This window comes from Mastigoproctus giganteus, chromosome 6 (assembly GCF_048544385.1).
Source record: "Mastigoproctus giganteus isolate SK-2022 chromosome 6, ASM4854438v1, whole genome shotgun sequence".
Classification (NCBI taxonomy): domain Eukaryota; kingdom Metazoa; phylum Arthropoda; class Arachnida; order Uropygi; family Thelyphonidae; genus Mastigoproctus; species Mastigoproctus giganteus.
In genome coordinates, this window is record NC_143580.1 from 198917164 (window position 1) to 198941012 (window position 23849).

The 23849-nt window shown below is 36.0% G+C and overlaps 1 protein-coding gene across 1 annotated transcript in view; it reads right to left on the reverse strand.

The window, feature by feature from the left end:
* LOC150084862 (uncharacterized) overlaps positions 1-23849 on the reverse strand; it is a 243598-nt gene that overhangs the window by 55950 nt on the left and 163799 nt on the right. Inside the window, exons 15-16 of the mRNA XM_090376371.1 lie at positions 15231-15290; positions 2993-3113 (exon numbers count right to left, since the gene is read on the reverse strand). Of these exons, the coding sequence (XP_090232497.1) occupies positions 2993-3113; positions 15231-15290 (181 nt within the window). The remainder of the gene's footprint in view (positions 1-2992; positions 3114-15230; positions 15291-23849) is intronic.

Genomic DNA, 23849 nt, shown 5'->3' on the forward strand with positions numbered 1-23849 from the left:
TTGGTCACACACACACACACACACACACACACACACACACACACACACACACACACACACACACACACACACACACACACACACTAGCAAGGCTTTTGTGGATTTATTGAATGATTGTTTTCTACAGCATCACATTCAGGAGGCAACCAGAGGGAGTAATACTCTTGATCTGATTATCAGTAGTGATTCATGCATTAAGAATTTGCAGATAAAGGAACCACTAGGTGGCAGTGATCACAGTGCTGAAGTGGGATTTTCAAAATGAGGTAACTACCATCATGGGTAAAGGAAAGAGATTTTGCTTTCATAAAGGTGACTATGGTGGTCTGAGACAGTATTTAAATTCTATATGGTGGAACCAACTGATGATGTTACCAACAGCAAATTCTAAATTGGAATCATTTAAAGAATTTATCATGGAATGCTACTAGGCTTATCATGCCAACTAAGAAATATGGTTGAAGGTTTAGGCCTAAATGGATTTCAGATGAACTAATGACACATGGCAAAGAATAAAAATGCATGGGATACATATAAATTAACAGGTGGCACGAAAGCCTATGATAGATATAATCTGGACTGTAACCACGTCACAAAGGAGGTTAGGCAAGCAAAGGCAGATTACAAGAAATCTTTGGCAGAGGATGCAAAGAAAAACAGCAAGTAATTCTTTACTTATGTAAACTTGAGAAGGAAGGGGATGAATCAGATTGGTCCACTTGATATCGATTGTTCAACTTTTGATGATCCTGCTCAGGTAGCTAACAAACTAAATGAGTATTTTGCATCTACATTCACACATGAAGAGTTATTCAGGGAGGGGAGTGCCAGAGGAGAATTAAACTCTGGAAGTGAGCTAGATGATTTTGTAATAACTGAGAGCAAAGTGGAGGAGAAATTGTTGAAGATAAACATAAGAAAGGCACTTGGGATGAATGGGATCCATCCATTTATATTAAAGGAGGCAGCAAAGGAAGTAAGCAAACCCTTAGCCATAATAATGAGAGCTTCCTTGGACTCAGGGGAGGTACCCATGGACGGGAGATGTGCAAATGTGACCCAAATTCACAAAGGAGGATAAAAGGGTGACAAGTAATTACAGAACTATTAGTTTAACTTCTATTCCAGGGAAATTAATGGAGACACTGATTAAAGAAGCACTGTAGGATCATCTAGACAAGACTTCAGTTAAAGCTTGGACACAGCATGGGTTTGTTAAGGGGAAGCCTTGTCTGACCAATTTGATTGGATACTATGATGTGGTCACAAAGGAACTGGATGCAAAGAATAATTTTGATATCATATATTTGGATCTTAGAAAGGCTTTTGATACGTTGTACATGGAAGACTGCTGCACAAATTGGAACAGTGTGGCATTGGAAATTGCTACGGATAAATGGATGGTTGAGTGGGAGAAGACAGAGTTGTAATCAATGGACACTGCTCTTTGTGGACTAATTTTATTAGTGGTGTCCTCCAGGGTTCAGTGTTCAGTCCATTGTTGTTTTCTATATTTATTAATGATATTGATGATGGTGTATCAGGCTTAATGTCTAAGTTTACAGATGATACAAAGGTCAGCAGGGTTGGTAATGACACTAATGACAGTATGCTGCTGCAACAGGCAGCAGCATACTGTCATTATTTGACACCATGCATACAGCATTCTGACACCATGGAAAGCTTTATAGGCAGCATGGCTGTAGATCCCTATGAACATCTTCAGACATAGTAGTAGTAGTGGCATGTGATGCAAGAAAGCAAATGTATGAGCTTATGCAGCATCAGCCAAAAAAAAAAAAAAAAAAACACCATTCCCTCCAAATGCCTGTCCAGTTCCTCCTTAAATTTATTCAACCTATCAACTTCTACAATGACAGATGGAAGTTTGTTCCAGCAATTAACCACCCGCTGGCTAAAGGAAAATTTCCGCACATCTATTCTACATCTGTCTTTTCTTAATTTGAATTTATTTGACATTTCATTTGTCAATGTTAAACTGAAGTTTAACATTGACAAATGAAAAACGTATCAACGTTTTTCATTTGCCAGAGTAACGTATCAACTCTGTGGTACTACACTGACAATGGTAGAGAATGAAAAGGACATGGGGGTAATTGTGCAGGCAGATATGAAGTTTTCTGAGCAGTGCAGACAGTCTGCAAGAATAGCTCATGGTGTCTTCTCAATGATATACAAGAACTTTTCTAGCAGGGATAAGGAGATGATTATCACCTTGTAATAAAGGCAATGGTCAGGCACCTGTATACAGTACACACCTTGAGTACTGTATACAGGTATGGAGGCCTCGTTTTAAGAAGGATGTAGAGCTGCTGGAATGAGTACAGAGAAGGGTAACATGATTAGGAAATGGAAAAAAGGGTTGCTCTTACGAATAAAGGCTTAAGTTTTGCAAATTACAGTATCTGGAGACTAGGCATCTGCATGGTGATCCGATCTGATTGAGGTGTATAACGGCTTGAATGGTTTGAGCATGCTGAATGCTGATGGGATTCTTCCTCTTGCTCAGAATAATTGCCTGAAGGAGCATAAATTCAGATTGAGGAAAGAGAGTTGTAGGACAGAGATGCAGAAGTTTGCCTTTAGCCAGCAGGTGGTTGATTGCTGGAAAAAACTTCCATCTGTCATTGTAGAAGTTGATAGCTTAAATAGATTCAAGGCAGAACTAAACAAACATTTGGAGCAAGTGGATGGGTGAAATGAGAAGGTTTTTTTTTTTTTTTTTTTGGCTGAAGCTGTATTTGCTTGCTTTCTTGCATCATATGCCTTTACTAATGCTAATAATTCGAAGTTAAAACACATGTTGGATATTAAAATGGATATTGCTCAATACCTATGCATTGTTTTCTAAATTAAAGGGATAAATTCTCAAATATTAATAGGCACCCTTTTTTTTTGTAGGGTAAACATATCATTAACACTTTCATGCAATTTTTAAATTAATATCACTTAAGAAACTAGAGAGTATTACCTGTTATCTGAGAATAAAGTTTCTTAAGATCATTACTCACATCATCAAAGTTAACCTCACTTGCTCTAGCTATGTCACTTGGCTCCGGAAGAGGTAGTTTGGCAGAATCTAAGAAAATATCCTAAGATAAACAAAATTAATTTGAAAACTATAATAATGGCAAGCTCAAAACAAAGAATTTGATAGCAAATATTTAAAAATTTGAAATGGTTCCTGATTGTAAAACATAACTAAAAATGATGTATACAGACAGTATTTTTAAAGCCTATTTCCTATTCCATGTAGGCAGATTTCTATCTCATTTTATTGTAGAATTTGTTATAACAGATAAAAACTTTCAAACTTTAATATAAAAAAGGAGCAACCAGAATCATTTTTACCTATTATTATAATAGGTAAAAATGATATGGCTCATAATGCAAAAAAATAAAATAAGATAAATAAAAAAGGCAGAGAGAGAGAGAGAGAGAGGAGTAACCTTCCAATAACTAGGCAATGTAGTTTCAGATTTGGCTAAATTTAAGCCATGAGGATTCATTAATTATATATATATAAAACAATATGTTTTTAATGACTTTTTCTACACTTTTTTTTCTTTATACTGTCTTTTTCTATTTTTTTCCGTTCGTAAAACTATTAGTGTAATACGAGGGTGATACGAATGCTCCGTCTATCCTAAATCCTATCGCTATTTTCGCCTTCTTTTGAAGATCTTTTCTCCCCTTCCCCTCCCTTAGAATTTACCATTCCCTATACCATTTGCTTGTCTATACATTTTCATTAGGGGCTTAGAGGGGAACAGGTATCCTGTGTGTTATCAAACACTCAGCCTAAAACACTGATGGATCCAATATCTCTCTATTACAGAAGATTTAGGAAAAGTCCGGTTGGCCTGCCTCCCTAAAATCCACTCATGCACACCTTCTCGATGGTAAGCCCTGTTACGTCACTTAGGTGGCAACGAACGTGTAGAGTGGTTCTCTTCAAGACGCCTGGTCAGCGTGAAGAGGAAAAGACCAAACCCTCCAGCAATGAGAGCACAACAATACAAATGGCCCTCAGTCCCCAGCAGCTTTCACTCTCCCTCTTACGGCAGCGAGAGGATCAGAGTGGAAGCAGAGGGTGCTAAGAATCTCTGGGTACGACCAGGCTGCCATGCACGGAAATTGAACTTGGCCTGTTATAACGTACGATCACTCATCGGTAAAGACAGGATATTAGAGCTGGAAAAGGAATTAGAAAATGTGAATTGGAATATCATCGGTTTGGCTGAAACAAGAAGAAGAAATGAATCACTTATAAGTTTATCAAGTGGAAATCTGCTGTACACCAATGGAAACAGTGAAAGGAGTGAAGGTGGAGTTGGGTTTCTGGTTCATAAAGATTTTAAAAACAACATTTTGGAATTCAAAAGTACATCACCAAGGGTGTCAAGACTAATACTCAAGATTTCTAAGAGGTACAAGCTAAAGATTATAATGATTTATGCACCAACGTCGAGCCACGATGATGAAGAGGTTGAAGAAATGTACAGTGAAATTGAGAGTCTTCTAGATGAGCAGAAAACCCACTACACTATTATTATGCACCAACATCGAGCCATGATGATGAAGAGGTTGAAGAAATGTACACTGAAATTGAGTCTTCTAGATGAGCAGAAAACCCACTACACTATTATTATGGGGGACTTCAATGCTAAGGTTGGAAAAAGGCAAAACAGCGCAGAAAGAGGAACTATAGGAAATTTTGGAATTGGTGAAAGAAATAAAAGAGGTGAAAGACTTGTGGAATTTGCAGAATCTCAAGGAATGTCAGTAATGAACACTTTTTTCAAGAAAAGGGTGAACAGAAAGTGGACATGGAAGAGTCCAAATGGATTAACAACTAATGAAATCGACTTCATCCTCACTAACAGAAGATATATTGTGAATGATGTTACCGTCCTGAATAAGGTAAATGTTGGAAGTGATCACAGAATGGTAAGATGTACACTTGATATAGATGTAGGAAAGGAAAGGAAAAAACTGACTCGAGTAAATAATACAAAGGTCTTTGAGATAACACAGGAGGAGAAAAATCAGTATGTACTGGAACTTAAGAACAAGTTTGAGCTTCTGCAGACTGCTCAGGACCAAGATATCGACGAGGAATATTACAACTTTCTGAAAGTGATAAAGCCCAAGAAACCTACAGGGAAACAGAAATCCAAAGAAGAAAAAATTAGTCAAGAAACACTTGTCATGATGAACCAAAGACGACAAATGAAGAGCAAGAAAAACACTGACAGGGAGAAAATTGAGTATACTGAGTTATGCAAAGCCATTAGAAAGAGACTCAGAGAGGACATAAGAAGATTTAACACAAGAAAAGTAGAACAAGCATTAAGGGAAAACAAAGGATTGAAATCAGCAGCCATGAGCAGTAATACAGAAAGACAAATGATACTGAAACTGAAGAATAGCGATGGTGTACTTATAAACAGCAGAGAAGGCATAATTCAAATAGCAGAAGACTACTATAGAGAATTATACAAGGAGCGAGGGAATGATACCAGCAGTGGGGAAGATGGATTGCAAAGTAGCAACACATACGACATACCCGATATTCTTCCTGATGAGGTAGAACATGCATTGAAGAAAATGAAGAATCGGAAAGCCCCGGGGGAAGATGAAGTTACTGTAGAGTTGTTAAAATTGGGAGGAAGAGACATAACACAAAAACTGGCAAGGCTCTTCACAAAGTGCATTAGAAAAGGTGTGATGCTTAAGCAGTGGAATAATGCAATCATAGTTTTGCTGCATAAGAAAGGAGATAAATCAGAAATTGGAAATTATAGACCAGTTAGCTTGTTATCCCATATCTACAAGTTGTTCACAAGGGTCATTACTAACAGATTAGAAAGAATACTTGATGAGAATCAACCGAAAGAGCAAGCTGGCTTTAGGACAGGATTCTCAACTATGGATCACCTTCACGTAATATCACAGCTAATGGAGAAAGCAAATGAATATAAAACACCATTATACCTGGCATTTGTGGATTCTGAAAAGGCATTTGACTCCATACAGCATAAGGCAATGTTTGGGGCACTGGAAAGACAAGGCATAGATACTCCATATATTATGATTTTGAAGAAAATATATGAGAGTGCTACATCCTTTATTAGACTAGACAAAGACAGTAGCAAATTTAAAATCGAGAAAGGAGTTCGACAAGGAGACACAATATCTCCGAAGCTGTTTACTGCTGCCCTTGAGGAAGCTTTCAGAAGATTAGACTGGTCGCAGAAAGGAGTCAATGTGAACGGAGAGTACCTAAACCATTTACGATTTGCAGATGACATTGTGGTCATAAGCCACAATCCCAAAGAATTAGAGGAAAATCTTAATCAGTTATGCACAGTTAGTAAGGATTTTGGACTAAAGATGAATATGGCTAAAACAAAAGTAATGATGAACAAGTATGCCACGGAAAGGGAAATAATGATTGAAGGAGCAGTAATTGAAAAGGTGGATTCATATACTTATCTGGGACAAGTTATTAGCTGTAATAATGATAAATGGCTGGAAGTCAAGAGAAGAATAAATTTTGGATGGATAGCATTCAGGAAATATAGTCACATACTGAAGAGCAATATCCCAGTTTGTCTGAAACGTAAAATAATGAACCAATGTATACTCCCCACCATGACTTATGGAAGTGAAACTTGGGCACTCACCAAAAGAATGGAAGAGAAGCTAAGAACTACACAGCGAAGAATGGAACGAATTATATTGGGAATCAGACTGTTAGATAAGAAGAGAAACACATGGATTAGGCAGCAAACTCAAGTAAAGGACATTCTTATCAAAACTAAAGAACTAAAATGGTCTTGGGCAGGACACATAGCTCGAAGACATGATGACAGATGGACTAAGAAAATAACAGAATGGTACCCAAGAGGAGCTAGAAGAAAACCTGGAAGACAAAGGCGGAGATGGATAGATGAAATTCATGAGTTTCTGAGTAGTAAATGGATGGCCAGTGCTCAAAACAGAAGGAACTGGAAAGTTGCTGGAGAGGCCTTCATCCTGCAGTGGATTGAAAATGGCTGATGATGATGATGACATTTTCATTTGCACCTCCATAGCCAGGTGGGCAGGAGCAGCAGTGCATAGCACACGCTTCTTGATAAAACTGGGGTCGAGCCCCTGACCACCAAATACGGAGGATGTGGAAAGGTCAGGGAATGACCACCGCATATCCCTGGAGCAATATGGCCTTAGTTGCTAATGCTCCTAAAAACCAAATAATCACACAATTTTCATACACTTCACATACATCTGTATTATATTCCACATTACACTTTTGTATATATTTGTATTTATTTCAATTTACATATTTACCCTGCGTAGGGCCTACCTTGTCTACTAGTATTCCGATAAAAGGCTGCATATTTGCTCATCTTTTTCTAATACTACAGACAAGTTTGGAAACGCAGTGCTTGATGCATGGCCAGGAGTAGTCCCCTGATGAATTTCCTGGCTATGTTTCATACTTTCATCTACTATATTCAGATTATGCATATTTGCCATCCCCTGATTCGACCTCTTGCTAAATTTGCCCTCCCATATCTGAATATAGTGTTATATATATATATATATATATATATATATATATATATATGAATATGAGTTAAGTTGATAGTGGTAAGAGTTTTTAAAGGTAAAATATGATATACTAGCTTATCAGATAAACCATAAACCATGGCGGGTACCCAACGTTACCTGGAAAAAATCAATCTATGCTATGACATAAGCAATAAATATATATAATACCTTTTAATAATTAATATATAATACCTTTTGTCTCTAACTTACTACTATTTTACATATATTTGGACATAGTTATGCTGGACGATGACTACAGAAACGGATAGCTCGTTAATTATGGTTGATACATTGAAAGGGTTAGCCCTCGAAAAAGTCCCTTTCAATGTATCTTATTGCCATAATTAACATTTTAATGGTATTTTTATATATGTTTATAATTTATTGCTTATGTCATAGCATAGATTGATTTTTTCCAGGTCACGTTGGGTACCCGCCATGGTTTATGGTTTATCTGATAAGCTAGTATATCATATTTTACCTCTAAAAACTCTTACCACTATCAACTTAACTCATATTCATATTTATACAGACCGATGTAATGTTTAATCATCCTAGATGGCATTAATTGGTTATGTGACTACTTAATATTTATTATAATATTTATATTTATTATAACATTTAATATTTGCTTTTTCATACTTGGAGATATATATATTTCCCCCCCCCCCTCAGTCCCAGTTCATTTTTGCACTAGGTTTTTCAAATTCTTTTATCTATTTAACCACTACTTCACTTCCACTTTCTACTATCCCTTAAACTTCTCTTAGTTCTGGCACCTTGTGGAGTTTTCATTTCCATTTTCACAGGCACTTTATTTATTCTACAAACCACACATTAATTATATCCTTTTGCTTCCTCTACTGCTGCACTGCACGTTTTGGAGCATTAGACATACTATAACTTTTGTTATTTTCTGTTTTCTGCTTCTCAACTGTTATATATATATATATATATATATATATATATTCTTTTGTATTATCATTCTATTGTGGTTTAATCCGTCTTTTGTGCATCGCTAATGCCATTGTTCTTCGCCATGTTGGCCAATTGAACATTATACGTGCCAGTGTATATTCGTTTCCAATAGTTCGATTTTCTTAAATATAGACCAATATTGTCTAGCTTAAAGACAATACTGGTCTTTAAGCTAGCCTTATCTCGGTTATCTTAATTTCCCATGGCCTATACATTTAGGATTTAGAAGCTTATTGCGTATTGCTAAAGAAATTTTCATGATAATTATTGATGAAAAAATTTTTTTATATATCTGTAGCAATAGGCAATTATCAATACTATTTTATAACTATATAGTATTATTTATACATTTTTATATTACATCACGTGGACGTCAATCCCCTACTTCATCGGGGGCTTTGAGTGGATTGATGGCCCATTCGATGTAATGCATTTTTTACTTACTCGTTTCTGTTTGTATCTATCACAGCTTTGCTATTTTATTTAATTCTAGATTCTAAGGTTCTTTTTAAAAATTTTTTGGACTTATGTTTATATTATTCTTCTTAATTGTTGTTAGTTAAATTAGTATTAATTATGAATTAAATTAATTTTTTATAATCTCTACAGCAACTGTGATAGAATACAATGTGTATTATTCCTACTCCTTTAGTTTTTCTTCTTACTATCTGCATGTTTCTCTATGCGTTAATTTAATTATTTATTTTTACCGTATCCATCACATAGGGGACACCACATATTATTTTGACGACTATTACATTATGTCCTAGATACGGTCAATATGTAGTACGTATTATATATTTAATCTTATTTTAATTATTAAATTACGTTCTCTGTTGGGTCAACGATAATTAATATATGCTTACATTTATATTTTACTTATATTTTTTACCTTTGATTCTAATATTTCTAAATTTTCTTAACTTTTATTATCATCTTTCGATTTATTTATATTCGATTTACATTCGGCCTATACTGGTTTATATTTGGTTTAGATTTAAATTACTTAGCATATATTGATCATCACAGAAACAGAGAACCTCTTGCCGTTTTTTGCCTTCATTCTGGGTGGTTGGCCCCAGTGAAGTCATCTAGATTGTCGGTAAAAAGCGATAATTTTTTTTTTTTTTTTGTGTTTTCTTAGGTCCCTGATGATATTATTATTGGATTGATTTGCTTATTCTAATGGTTCTTTATATTATCCTTAATATTATAGACATTATGGGTGTATTACATGATTGCTTGCAACTACATTGACTCAAATATTATTTACATATTAGTTACAGTTATTGCCGTTTTAACTTTCTTTCTTTACTTTTTTATCAATAATTATAAATATATATATATATATATATATAAAAATAAATGTCAATTATTTTAAAGTTGCTTTGTCTGTTTGCTTGATGAATAAGTTAGAAAATATATGCAAAATGCATTGAAAAAAACAATGTTAGTAGGGGAAAAAAAAAAAAAAAAAAAAAAAAAAGTCAGGAATCTTTAGAATTGAAAAAAAAAAAAAAAAAGCCAGAAGAGATTTTTTTTCTGGTTCCAATTTCTTGTCATTTATCATTTATGCTCTAGTGCACTTGCTTTAGAGAAGAAATGATAGGAGTATTGATGGCGGCAGATTTATCTAAATAGAAACAATGAAGATTCTTTTTATTTTTTAAAAGTCTAATAAACAGATTAAAAAAGTTTAATTATACAAGTTTCCATGGAGTAAGGATAAATTCCATCCATGGTGTATAGATTGAGGTATATGAAAAAATAAATCACTAACTAGGCCTTTGAGCAGGATTTTATAAAAGACCTTGAGTAACGAACAACAGAGAGAAATAAAATTTTACTGGATTTGTACATTTCTGGACAGGAACAATCTGGTATATCTTGGTGGGGGTGGGGAGATGATGGGCCAGAGGAAGAAAATCAGGAAGGCAATTTATAATCTTTCTTAGACAATAACTGAGCATTTTAAGCAGCACAAATCAGAGGAGATCTCCCTAATGGTATATTCAAGCCAATCAGCTGATTCACAATGTTGTCTTATGACAAAAATCAGACAAAAAAAAAGTCAAAATATTTAATCAAGTAAGGCCAAGGAATTCTTGGAAAAATTCTTTCCCGTTTTCTTTCTTTATTTGGTTCTGGTATAAACAAAATCACATAAAGCTTAAGCAATACTGAATCTAAGCTTAAACTGGAATGATGACTATAGTTCAGGTCAATTTGTGGGGGGGGGTCTAAAAAAGTTCTCGTAGTCTTTAGTGCAGCAAGCCAGGGTTCCACCTTATTGTAACTGTAAAACAAGTCTTAGCTTTGACAAGTCAAAACGTACTGTAACACAAGCCTTAGACATAGCAGCACATGAAAATGAATAAAGGCCCATGAGTCAAGTAAAATCATGCATCTGTAAGAAGGTAGGTAAACTGGAGGAGGGGAAAAGAAAAAGAGGCAGGAATAAAAAACTGACTAAATCTATTTTGAAATTTGTAATATTAAGTTTTTTTCTTTAGGAAGGAATCAAAGCATTACAGCAAGTTGACGCCAAAGATAAATATAAGTAGTTGTTTGGTAGATAGACATATCACACACTTCCGCAGATGTATTTTTCTATAAAAACAGATGGGAGGGGTTGATATTTTTATTTTTTTATAAAAATAGATCTACAGGACTGATTTAAAGAGAAAAATATCTTCTCTTCTGAGGTAATGGCAGCAACAAAATTAATCAGACCATGATCAAGATGAATGCAGTGAATTCCCATTTATTTCCCGAGTAAGGGGGAAATAAATGGAAATTCACTGCAAGAACAGATAAGTACTCAAAAACCTAGTAGAAACAGTGGGTGATAAATTTACTACTAAGTAAAAATCACCTATATAAATGATCATATCAAAAGGTCAAGCAACTGAGAGAAGACATCAAATATGCACGTGTGCATCGACATTCACACATGAGGAGTTATTCAGCAAGGGGAATGCCAGAGGTGTATTCAACTCTAGCAGTAAGCTACAGAATCTTGAAATAACTGGGAGTAAAGTGAAGGAGAAACTGTTGAAGATAAACACAAGAAAGGCACCTGGGGTGGATGGGATCTATCCAGTTATATTAAAGGAGGCAGCAAAGGAAGTAAGCAAACCCTTAGCCATAATTATGAGAGCTTCCTTGGACTCAGGGGAGGTACCCATAGACTGGAAATGTGCAAATGTGACCCCAATTCACAAAGGAGGATCAAAGGCTGACACAAGTAATTATAGACCTGTGAGCTTAACTTCTGTTCCAGGAAAATTAATGGAGGCACTGGTTAAAGAAGCACTGCAGGATCATTTAGACAAGACTTCAGTTATAGCTCAGACACAGCATGGTTTTGTTAAGGGGAAGTCTTGCCTGACCAACTTGATTGGATATTATGATGCAGTCACGAAAGAACTGGATGCAGGGAATAACTTTGATATTATATACTTGGATCTTAGAAAGGCTTTTGATACTGTTGCACATGGAAGACTGCTACACAAATTGGAGCAGTGTGACATTGGAGGCAAATTGCTGCTATGGATAAAGGGGTGGTTGAGGGGGAGAAGACAGAGAGTGGTAATCAATGGACACTGCTCATCGTGGACTAATGTTATTAGTGGAGTCCCTCAGGGCTCAGTGTTGGGTCCATTATTGTTTTCTGTATTTATAAATGATATTGATGATGGTATATCAAGCTTAATGTCCAAGTTTGCAGATGATACAAAGGTTGGCAGGGTTGTCAAGGACACTACTGACACTATGCTGCTGCAACAGGATCTGGAAAGGTTGAGCAGATGGGCTGAGAGGTGGCAAATGAAGTTTAACATTGACAAATGTAAAGTACTACACATGGGAAACAGCAACCCCAGAGCAACGTATCAACTCTGTGGTACTACACTGACAGTGGTAGAGAATGAAAGGGACTTGGGGGTGGTTGTGCAGGCAGATATGAAGTTCTCTGAGCAGTGCAGACGGGCTGCAAGAGTGGCTCATGGAGTATTGTCAATGATATACAGGAATTTTTCCAGCAGGGATAAGGAGGTGATTATTCCATTGTATAAGGCAATGGTCAGGCCACACCTAGAGTACTGTATACAGGTCTGGAGGCCTCATTTCAAGAAGGATGTAGAGCTGCTGGAACGAGTACAGAGAAGGGCAACAAGATTAGTGAATGGAACAAAGGGGTGCTCTTACGAAGAAAGGCTTAAGTTTTGCAAATTACAGTGTCTGGAGACTAGGCACCAGCGAGGTGATCTGATAGAGGTGTATAAAGCCTTGAATGGTTTAAGCATGCTCAATGCTGATGGGATTCTTCCTCTAGCTCAGAAAAATCACCTGAGAGGGCATAAATTCAAATTGAGGAAAGACAGATGTAGGACAGACGTGAGGAAATTTGCCTTTAGCCAGCGGGTGGTTGGTTGGTGGAACAGACTTCCATCCCTTGTGGTGGAGGTTGATAGCCTAAATAAGTTTAAGGCTGAGCTGGACAGGTATTTGGAACGAACAGAGGGGTGAAGTGGAAGTGGGGGTTTTTTTTTTTTTTTTTTTGGCTGATGCTGCATAAGCTTGCTTTCTTGCATCAAATGCCTCTACTAATGCTAATGCTAATATAACTGTAGAGACAGAGAAGGGCAATAAATTACCATCAATAAAACTGGTGCATACTGCCTTAATTCTGACTGTAATGGTTTTACATAAAGCTGAGTTTCAACTACAGCTACAAAGCTGCAGGTATACCAATTAGTAAATCAATTAGTAACGGAGTCTTGTTACTAATTCTGTGACAGAAAAATGTCTTATTATTAAAAAACCAATTCATTTTATTTAAAAAAAAAAAAAGACAACTGATAAAACTGACATCGACAGCTTGAAGAATTTGAAAGAATCACTGAATGCAAAGCCCACCTTCCAAAGGCAATGGCTACATATATAGGGTCATCACAGCAGCCAACTTTAGGTCAGTGATTACACATCATTCTGACTCTAATAGTTCTTAAGGAAGTTTCTTTAGATATATAGCCAATGACATTTGAGGAATGTCCCTGATGGTGATTACATCTTCCATTCCACAATTTCAATATTCAAGATCAATGGCCTTTTTTTTTAGTCCAACTTTCTGCTTTGAAACTTTTGGTCTATTTTTAGTTACATGAGGTGTTTAAATATTGCTGGCTGTAGCTAATAATTTGACTTTAGCTCTAAGGGGTTGTCTCTGTTATAATGAAAAGTCATAATACTGTACTAGATCAAGTGCATCTTTAATAATGACCAAGTAAATCTATCCTACAATGGCAAAAGACATTAAAGTAGGGCATAATTTCATTTTGTACATTTTGTTCATTTTGAAGCAAACTAGGTTTGCTACTTATTGCATCAATCTTATACTAGAAACTCCTTGATGTCAAGTTGCCTGAGATTAATCTAAATAAAAAGCACTGTTCCAATGGAGAGGTATACTGCTATTTATTTAAAGCATATGCCATACTGTGGTTTTGACACTGTGTTTTTTACTCATCAGGGGGATAAGCTGGCATTGTGAAGACTTCAACAAGCAATATATCCAATATATGTGAGATGCAAAGCGATAACAACAGATCAAAAAAGACCAAACTGTGGTATGGGTAATGGCATACACTTTAAATAAATAGTAATACACTTGCCCAGAGGAGCAGTGCTAGTTATTTAGAGTAAAGTAAACTGAGGCAATTCCAGGTGAAGGAGTCTCCACAACATGAGATTGCTGCACCAAGTAGCAAACCAAGTTTGCTACTTGGTGCAGCAATCTCATGCTACTTTGCTACTTGCTCATTGCTACATGCAAAATGAGGCTATGCTCTACTCATACAATAATGTTTTAATAGCTCTCATAGCTTTTGTACTAAAATTCAGTTGAATGACTGAAAAGGTATTAGCATCTATTTTTCTACTTTGAAATTAGGCTTAACAATAATGGCAAAGTTGTAGCAAATTATAATGTACTTGATCTAACGATGCATTAACTAACGTTGAGCTAACTAATGTAATTATAATGCACTGAAAAACTAAACATGAAGCAGCCTAAAAATGTCAAAATTTGCAGAAATACCATGGGCATTGAAGAAAAGGCAGCAATTCACAACAAACAGCCATCTGCAAAAAAAGATATTCTATACTGCATTAGATTAGAAATAAACAGTGCTGTTGTATTGTTCATTTTAAAAGTTAGCTTAATTTGCGTGTCACAGAGCTTAAATTTTTATCATCTTAAACTATATCAAGACTTCCAACTTCATATAAAAATTTATGAAATTACATTTAAGAAAAGTGGTTGGATACATTAATTTTTGGATACCGGTGTACAAATAAATCAACAGTGTTAAAACACAACTGTGAAAGGAACTAGATATTTTTGCAATATTCACATTCTACTGTTAGGATCATGTCAGACTTGCCAGGAGAATAGAGTCGTCGTCATTAGGATTCGAAGTATATAGAAATCACATAACACAATTTGAAAAATGTAGCAATATGATGATTTTTTTTTTTACTTCATTTCCCACTACATTTTGAAGCAAGCAAAAAATAAACATAAAAATTGAAGAATTATATTTTCTTACCTCTTCATCGATATTAATGTAAGTTCTTACAACATAATGCAACAAAGTAGTGGAGTTATCCTAAAAACAAGTAAATGAAGAATTAAATCAGTAACATTTAGATAGTAAATTAGAACATTTATATGCAATATATATTTGTAAAACTATAGGTTTTTTATGTAAATTTAAAATGCTGCTTTTCTTCTATATATGAAGAAAAGCAAAAATATCTTTTTAAAAATTTTTTTGTAGTATGGTATAAGTTTTAAATATGACTAAAAAAAAACATGCCAAAAGAGTAAGGAATCTTTGCCACTCTAATAATTCGTGTTACAGCCAATTCATGATAAAATAAAATGACTTTTCTGATTTCGTGTACAATAACTAAAATGTTAAAATAGTAAGATAAAATTATATCGCATAAAAACATCAAAAGATAAAAACCAGAGGAGTTTTAGAAAACATCTTCCTTTTCCAACTGATATTGTTCCTAAACTACACCTTGTATATCCACAGAAATACAGTGAAATTAATGTAACAAACTCCTCTGTGAAAAGAACTAAACCTCCAAAAAGCTTCCCGGTTCATTCCCAATCTTCAGGCTTCATTTACCTTTTTTTCTAACAAGATCTCAAATATAGAGTGCCACAATTATGCACTCTGACTTCTTGGTTTAAAAGTAGTACTTTATATATATATAATGTGTGGTTTGTAAAATAAATAAAGTGTCTGTGAAAATGGAAATGAAAAGCACACACGGTGCCTGAACTAAGAAAAGTTTAAGGGATAGTCGAAAGTGGAAGTGAAGTAGTGATTAAACAGGTGAAAGAATTTGATTTCCCTTCTTCTCTACAAGCCTTTGGTATTAATACCCATTTTTAATAATGCTTGCTTATACCAGGACCCTTTCTTTAAGGTTGGGCCTTACACACCCAGTAAGTTCAGTATTTTTAATGACTTTTTATCTTTATACTGTCTTTTTCTATTTTTTTCCCGTTCATAAAACTATTAGTGTAATACGAGGGTGATACGAACGCTCCATCTTTCCTCAATCCTATCGCTATTTTCGCCTTCTTTTGACCAACTTTTTCTTCCCTTCCCCTCCCCAAGAATTTTACCATTTCCTATACCATTTGCTTGTCCACACTTTTTCGATCAAATTTCTCTGCTTTATATTTGAAGTTTAATTTTCAACCACATTAATTTAATTACCTTTCACCCCTTCCGCACTTCACATACATTTGTATTATATTTCACATTACACTTTTGTAAATTTGTATTTATTTTAATTTACATTATCAACTTTATTTTTACACCACATAGGGACTATCTTGTCTACTAGTATTATGATAAAGGCCACATATTTTCACCCCCCACCTTTTCTAATACTACAAACAAGTTTGGAAATGCAGTGCCTGATATATGGTCAGGAGTAGTCCCCTGATGAATTTCCTGGCTATGTATCATATTTTCATCTACTATATTCAGATTTTGCATATTCGCCATCCCCTGATTCGACTCCTTGCTAAAATTGCTCTCCCATATCAATACAGTGTTATTTACTTATTTATTTCTTTGTTATTTTATTTTATTTTGTTTTGTTTGCTTCCTCAGTCCCAGTTCATTTTTGTACTAGGTTTTTCAAATTCTTTCACCTGTTTAACCACTACTTCACTTCCACTTTCGACTATCCCTCAAACTTCTCTTAGTTCCGGCACTGTGTGTACTTTTCATTTCCATTTTCACAGACACTTTATTTATTTTACAAACCACACATTTCCTTTACTGCTGCACTGCACGTTTCGTAGCATTAGACATATGATAACTTTTATTATTTTCCTTTTTCTGCTTCTTAACAGTTTTATATTGCTACTATATATATATGCTCTGATATTCCTTGTCTTTCCTAATCTGGAATCTCCTCTTTTTGACCACCTCTGACTTAATTTCTCTATCCCATTCTATGAAATTCCGTTGTCCTTATCAAAGAAGCACAGTAACAAGAGAAGCTCTGTGCAGGCAAAGTTTTTGTGGTTCCAGCTAATAGAGAAGTTTTTCTTAAATTTTTGCAGTTTTGACTTAATTGGTATATTAATTTATTTTCTATAAGTAGCTTATATTCCTAGTTACAATACTTAGTTTATTTTGAATTTAGTTAGAGATTTTGTAGGTTAACACTTAGTATTGGTAAAACTAATAGAGTTAAAAACTTGCTGCCATTGTTGTAGTATATTAGATTGAGACAGACTAGCAATAACATATACCTCTAACTTGATAGCATAAGGTATAATGTAAAACTAGATAGCATAATGCATAGCACTGTATTAGGAATCTGTTAGCTTAGTATAGCATTGGCAATTAATCAATTAAATTTGTAAATCTTATTAATTTTCATTGTTAATTAAATTGCATTTAAACAGAAATCATGCCCCAGACTAGAGCACCAAAGCAACATGCATAAAAGCAGCAAAAGTGCCATAGTTTGGGGGAAAACTGAAGGGGAAAATTCTCAGCCATCGTAGTCTAAAAGAATGTGCAAAATGTGACATGTTTGGGATCTTTCTTGAACAGGACATGATCTAGCCATGGAGGATGTCGTGTGTGTGTGTGTGTGTGTGTGTGTGTGTGTGTGTGTGTGTGTGTGTGTGTGTGTGTGTGTGTGTGTGGTGCAGAGAATGTGAAGAAATTAGGCGCCAACTCAGCATTCTGATGGGTGTCTATGAGAGTATGAAGAGTCAGGTAGATGCCCTCGAAGGAATTAAAATGGGGGAGCCCATCAAGCTCTCGGCTGCCCAATTCAATGCCAGACCTCAGTCTTGTGCATCAGGCAACACAGTGGCACTCTTCAGGGCAGAATGCACAGGTCCCACAGGAGCTAGTTATTGTAGGTGACTCAACTGTCTGGGAAACGGAAAATATATGGTGCAAGAAGGATAAGTGGAATAGGACCAGGGTATGTCTGCCAGGGGCAAAAGTTGATGTTGTCGCAGAGCAGATATGTTTTAAGGGCACAAAATGTCATATCGTACACGTTGGCACTAATGATATTAAGTATAGGAAATCTGCGGATTTACTTAACAAGTGCAGGTCAACGTAAAAAAAGTTGTGAATTAGAGTTAAATTTGAAGGTGTCTGCAATCCTGCCCAGACACGATAAGAGGGAGTATATGATGAAAGCCTTGTCAATGAATTTCGCCCTGGAAAGATTGTGCAAGGCACATGGGGTGAAATTTTTCTCAGCATGTCTGTGCTTGTTAAGAGGAGAGATTGCTTCTACAAAGATGGGATACACTTAAATAGAAAGGGAGAAAGAATATTTGCTTATGCTATCAAGGCAATGTTAGGTGGGTTGGAAAACTGCTAGCTTTGTGGAATTCACAGACAAATAGATTAACAGTAGCCGCAAGTAGAGTTGGAAATGATTCTTGCACTGCTTCTATTGGAATGAACAGCAGCCCGGAAAGCAAGTTGCTAGGGATTTCAGGAAGTGCTTGTAGTCATGAAACAAGTAAATACATGGGCTGTGCTAGAATAACTAAGAGTAAGAACAGGTGCATGTACATATGCATGTACACCAATGCTAGGAGTACAGTAAATAGGTTTGATGAATTTGAAGTGCTGGTCAAGACAAAGGTAAATATTGTTGGGATATCAGAGACATGGTGTCACAGATACCACATCTCTGATATCCCAACTGATGTCACACAGATACCATGTCTCCGATAAGGAATGCAGATATAAGGAATGCCACACATACATAAGGAATGCAGAAATGGAATTTGGGGAGTACAATGTGTACAGGAAGAATAGACAGGATAGAAAGGGAGGAGGGGTTATACTATTAGTTAAGAAACACAAAATCCAAGGAAGTACAGCCAGTCGACATGGGTGGACAGAGCAGTGTCAAGTCAGTTTGGTGCGGCATACTGACTTGACACTGCTCTGTCCACCCATGTCGACTGGCTGTACTTCCTTGGATTTTGTGTTTCTTAACTAGTAAGAATGTGTTATAGGCCTAATGACTCTGTTGAGTACGATGAACAATTATACAGAGAAATAGTGTGGGCCAGTAAATCAGAGTGTCTTATAATGGGGGATTTTAACTTCCCAGATATAGACTGGAACTTGTGGGTTAGTCACTTGTACAATAGCAAGGCTTTTGTGGATTTATCGATGACTGTTTTGAAAGCAGCATGCTAGAGAGGCAACCAGAGAGGGTAATACTTTTGATCTGGTTATCAGCAGTGATCATTCGTGTATTAAGAATTTGCAGATAAAGTAACCACTAGGTGACATTGATCATAGTGTACGGATGTGGGATTTACTTAAAGATGTAACTACCATCAGGGGTAAATGGAAGGGGTTTTTCTTTCGTAAAGGTGACTACACTGGTCTCAGATTTTTTTAAATTCTATACAGTGGGACCAAATAATGATGTTACCAACAGCAAATTCTAAATGGGAAGCATTCAATGAAGTAATCTTGGAAGCTACTAGGCTTTTTTTCCAACTAAAAAATACTGTTCTAGGTTTAGGCCCAAGTGGAGTTTAGGCCCTAATGAGACTAGTGGCAGAGAAGAAAATGCATGGCATGAATATAAATTATCAGACAACACAGAAGCCTATTGTAGATATAAGCTAATCTGTAATAAAGTCACAGAGGAGGTTAGGCAAGTGAAAGCAGATTATGAAAAATCTTTGGCAAATGATGCAAAGAAAAACAGCAAACATTTCTTTATTTATATAAACTCTAAAAGGAAGGGGATAAATCAGATTGGTTCACTTGATATCAATGGTTTGATATCAACTAAATGAGTATTTTGCATCTACATTCACACAGGAGAAGTTATTCATGAAGGGGAAGGCCAGATGTTTATCAAATTCTAACAGGGAGTTAAATGATTTTATAATAACTGAGAGCAAAGTGGAGGAGAAATTGCTGAAGCTAAACATAAGAAAGGCAACTGTGGTGGATGGGATCTATACAGTTATATTAAAGGAGGTAAGCAAACCCTTGGCCATAATTATGAGAGCATCCTTGGACTCAGGAGAAGTCCCCACGGTTTGGAGATGTGCAAATGTATCTCCAATTCACAAAGGGGGATCAAAGGCCAACACAAGTAATTACAGACCTGTTAGTTTTACTTCTGTTCCAGTTAAATAATGGAATCAATAGATAAAGAAGCATTGCAGGATAATCTAGATAAAACAGCAATAATAATTCAGACACAGCATGGGTTTGTTAAGGGGAAGTGTTGTCTGACCAATTTGATTGGATACTATGAAGTGGTCAGAAAGAAACTGGATGCAAAAAATAATTTTGATATCATATACTTGGATTTCAAGAAAGATTTTGATACTGTTGCACATGGAAAACTACTGTACAAATTGGAGCAGTATGGCATTAAGAGCAAGTTGCTACAATAGATAAAAGAATGGTTGAGTGGGAGAAGACAGTGGTAATCAATGGATACTGCTCTTCGTGGACAAATGTTATTAGTGGTGTCCCCAGGGTTCGGGTGTTGGGCCCATTGTTGTTTTGTATATTTATCAATGATATGAAGCTTAATGTCAAAGTTTGCAGATGATACAAAGGTTGGCAGGGTTGTTAATAACAATAATGACAGTATGCTGCTGCAACAGGATTTGGAAAGGTTGGGCAGATTGGCCGAGAAGTGGCAAATGAAGTTTAATATTGACAAATGCAAAGTACTGCATATGGGTAGAAGTAACCCCTGAGAAATGTACCAACTGGGTGATGTTACATTCAGAGTAGTGGAGAATGAAAGAGACCTGGGCAGTAATTGTGCAGTCAGATATGAAGTTTTCTGAGCAGTAAAGACAGGCTGCCAGGGTAGGTAAAGGGGGTGTTGTCAATGGTATACAGGAATTTTTCTAGTAGGGATAAGAGGTGATTATCCCCTTGTATAAGGCAACAGTCAGGTCACACCTTGAGTACTGCGTACAGGTCTAGAAGCCTCATTTTAGGAAAGATGTAGAGTTGTTAGAATGAGTACAGAGAAGTGCAATAAGATTGGTGAGGGGAACAAATGGGTGCTCTTACGAAGAAAGGCTTAAGTTCTGCAAATTGCAGCACCTGCAGATTAGGCACCTGCAGACAATCTGAGTGAGGTGTATAAGGCCTTGAATGGATTGAGGAGGCTCAATGCTGATGAGCTTCTTCCTCTTTCTCAGATTACAAACCTGATGGTGCATAAACTGAAATTGAGGAAACAGTTATTGAACAGATATGCGAAAATTTGCCTTTAGTCAACAGGTAGTTGATTGCTGAAACAAACTTTCATCTGTCGTTGTGGAAGTTGAAAATGTAATAGTAATCATTGATGTGATGCAAGAAAGCAAGCGTATAAGCTTATGTAGCATCAGCCAAAAAAAAATTCGCACAACCATTCTCTATAAATGTTTGTCCAGTTCCTCAAATTTATTTAACCTATCAACTTCCACAACAACAGATGGAAGTTTGTTCCAGCAATTAACCACCCACTGGCTAAATGCAAATTACTGCACATCTATTCTACAGCTGTCTTTCCCTAATTTGAATTTATGCCCCTTTAGGTTTGTAATCTGAACAAGTGGAAAAATCCTATCAGAATTCAGCGGGCTCAACCCATTCAAGGCATTATACACCTCAATCAGATCACCTCGCAGGTGCCTAGTCTCAGCTGCTGCAATTTGCAGAACTTAAGCCTAATATACCTTCATCAATATCATTGATAAATATACAAAACAATAGTGGATCCAACACCGAACTCTGTGCGACTCCACTAATAACATTAGTCCACGAAGAGCAGCACCCATTGATTACCACCCTCTGTCTTCTCCCACTTAACCATCCTTTTAACCATTGTAGCATCATCATCATCATCATGATGCTATAACCATTGTAGCAACTTACCCTTAATACCATTCTGCTCCAATTTGTACAATAGTCTTCCATGCGCAACAGTGTCAAAAGCTTTCCTGAAATCCAAATATATGATATCAAAATTATTTTTTGTATCCAGTTCCTTTGTAACCACATTATAATATCCTATCAAATTTGTCAGACAAGGCTTTCCCTTAACAAACCCATGCTGTGTCTGAATTATTGCTGCAGTCTTGTCTATATGATCCTGCATTGTATCTTTAAGCAGCGACTCCATTATTTTACTCGGAACAGAAGTTAAACTAACTGATCTGTAATCACTCGTCTCACCCTTCGTGAATTGGGGACACATTTGCACATCTCCAGTCCGTGGGGACCTCCCCCCGAGTCCAAGGATGCCGTCATAATTATGGCTAAGGGTTTGATTACTTCCATTGCCACCTCCTTTAATATAACTAGATAGATCCCACCATCCCAGGTGCCTTTCTTATGTTTAACTTCAACAATTTCTCCTCCACTTTGCTTTCAGTTATTACAAAATCATTAAGCATCCTGCTACAATTTGATAACCTTTTGGCATTTTCAATTTTTAATAACTTCTCATGTGTGAGTGTAGATGCAAAATACTCATTCAATTTGTTTGCTATCTGAGCCAGATCATCAACAGTCAAACCATCGATATTAAGTGGACCAATCTGATTCATTCCCTTCCTTTTAGAGTTTATATAAGTAAAGAAATCCTTGCTGTTTTTCTTCGCATCCTTTGCCAAAGATTTCAAATAAATAAATACAAGGCAGAACTAGACAAACATTTGGAACAAATGGATGGGTGAAATGGTTTTTTTTTTTTGGCTGATGCTGTATAACCTTGCTTTCTTGCATCATATGCCTCTACTAATGCTAATGTTAAAATTCCCATTCCCGTATGACAGATGTGTGATTTAACGTATGGTTGGTTGATATGTTGTTTAGAGGCACAATGGCTGCTAAGGCCATATTGTGCCCGATTCTATTTGGTAGTGCAATTACCAGTTAAAATCTGTAAAATAATGCTGTCTGCTTTAAGAAATAAAAGAACTCAGCTAGATTTGCATTGTCTCCAATCAGATGGGGTAATGTCAAAGGTTCTTACAGATGTGAAAGCGATTTGAAAATTTTGTTTCAATAATTATTATAATGATTGCAATTTATTAGAATATGCCTCACCGTAAGTGTAGTCTGACAAAATGTACAAATAGGCAGATCCCCCCTTGAGTAGATAAATATGGGTTAGATATGCATGCCCAATACGCATCCTAGACAGGATCACCTCCTCTTGCCTATTTGATCGCATGCTTGATGGCCACAACTTAGGTTCCTGTTTAAATTGAAGCAGTTTATTGCCACATTGAGCCTGCCAGATTTGCAACCATTGCTCTCCACACACGTTTTTTATGACTGATTATATATCACAATGATTGCAATGAAAACTATGTTTTGAAATTTCTTCTTTAATTAATTCTTTTACTATCAGATTATGTAATTATAATCACTATAATAAAAAAATTTTTAAAATGTCTACCTTCTTGATATATATGAATAGACTGTTCATCACATTTAATGACTTTTTTTTTTATATTTGAATATCTATGTCTGAAATTTAATTCTGTGCATTGGCTTTCAGTTTCTCCAATGTGGAGAGAGGTGGATCATTTTGTCTTTCAACGAACCCACACATAACACAGTGTTAAATTTGGTATATCAGGGACATGATAT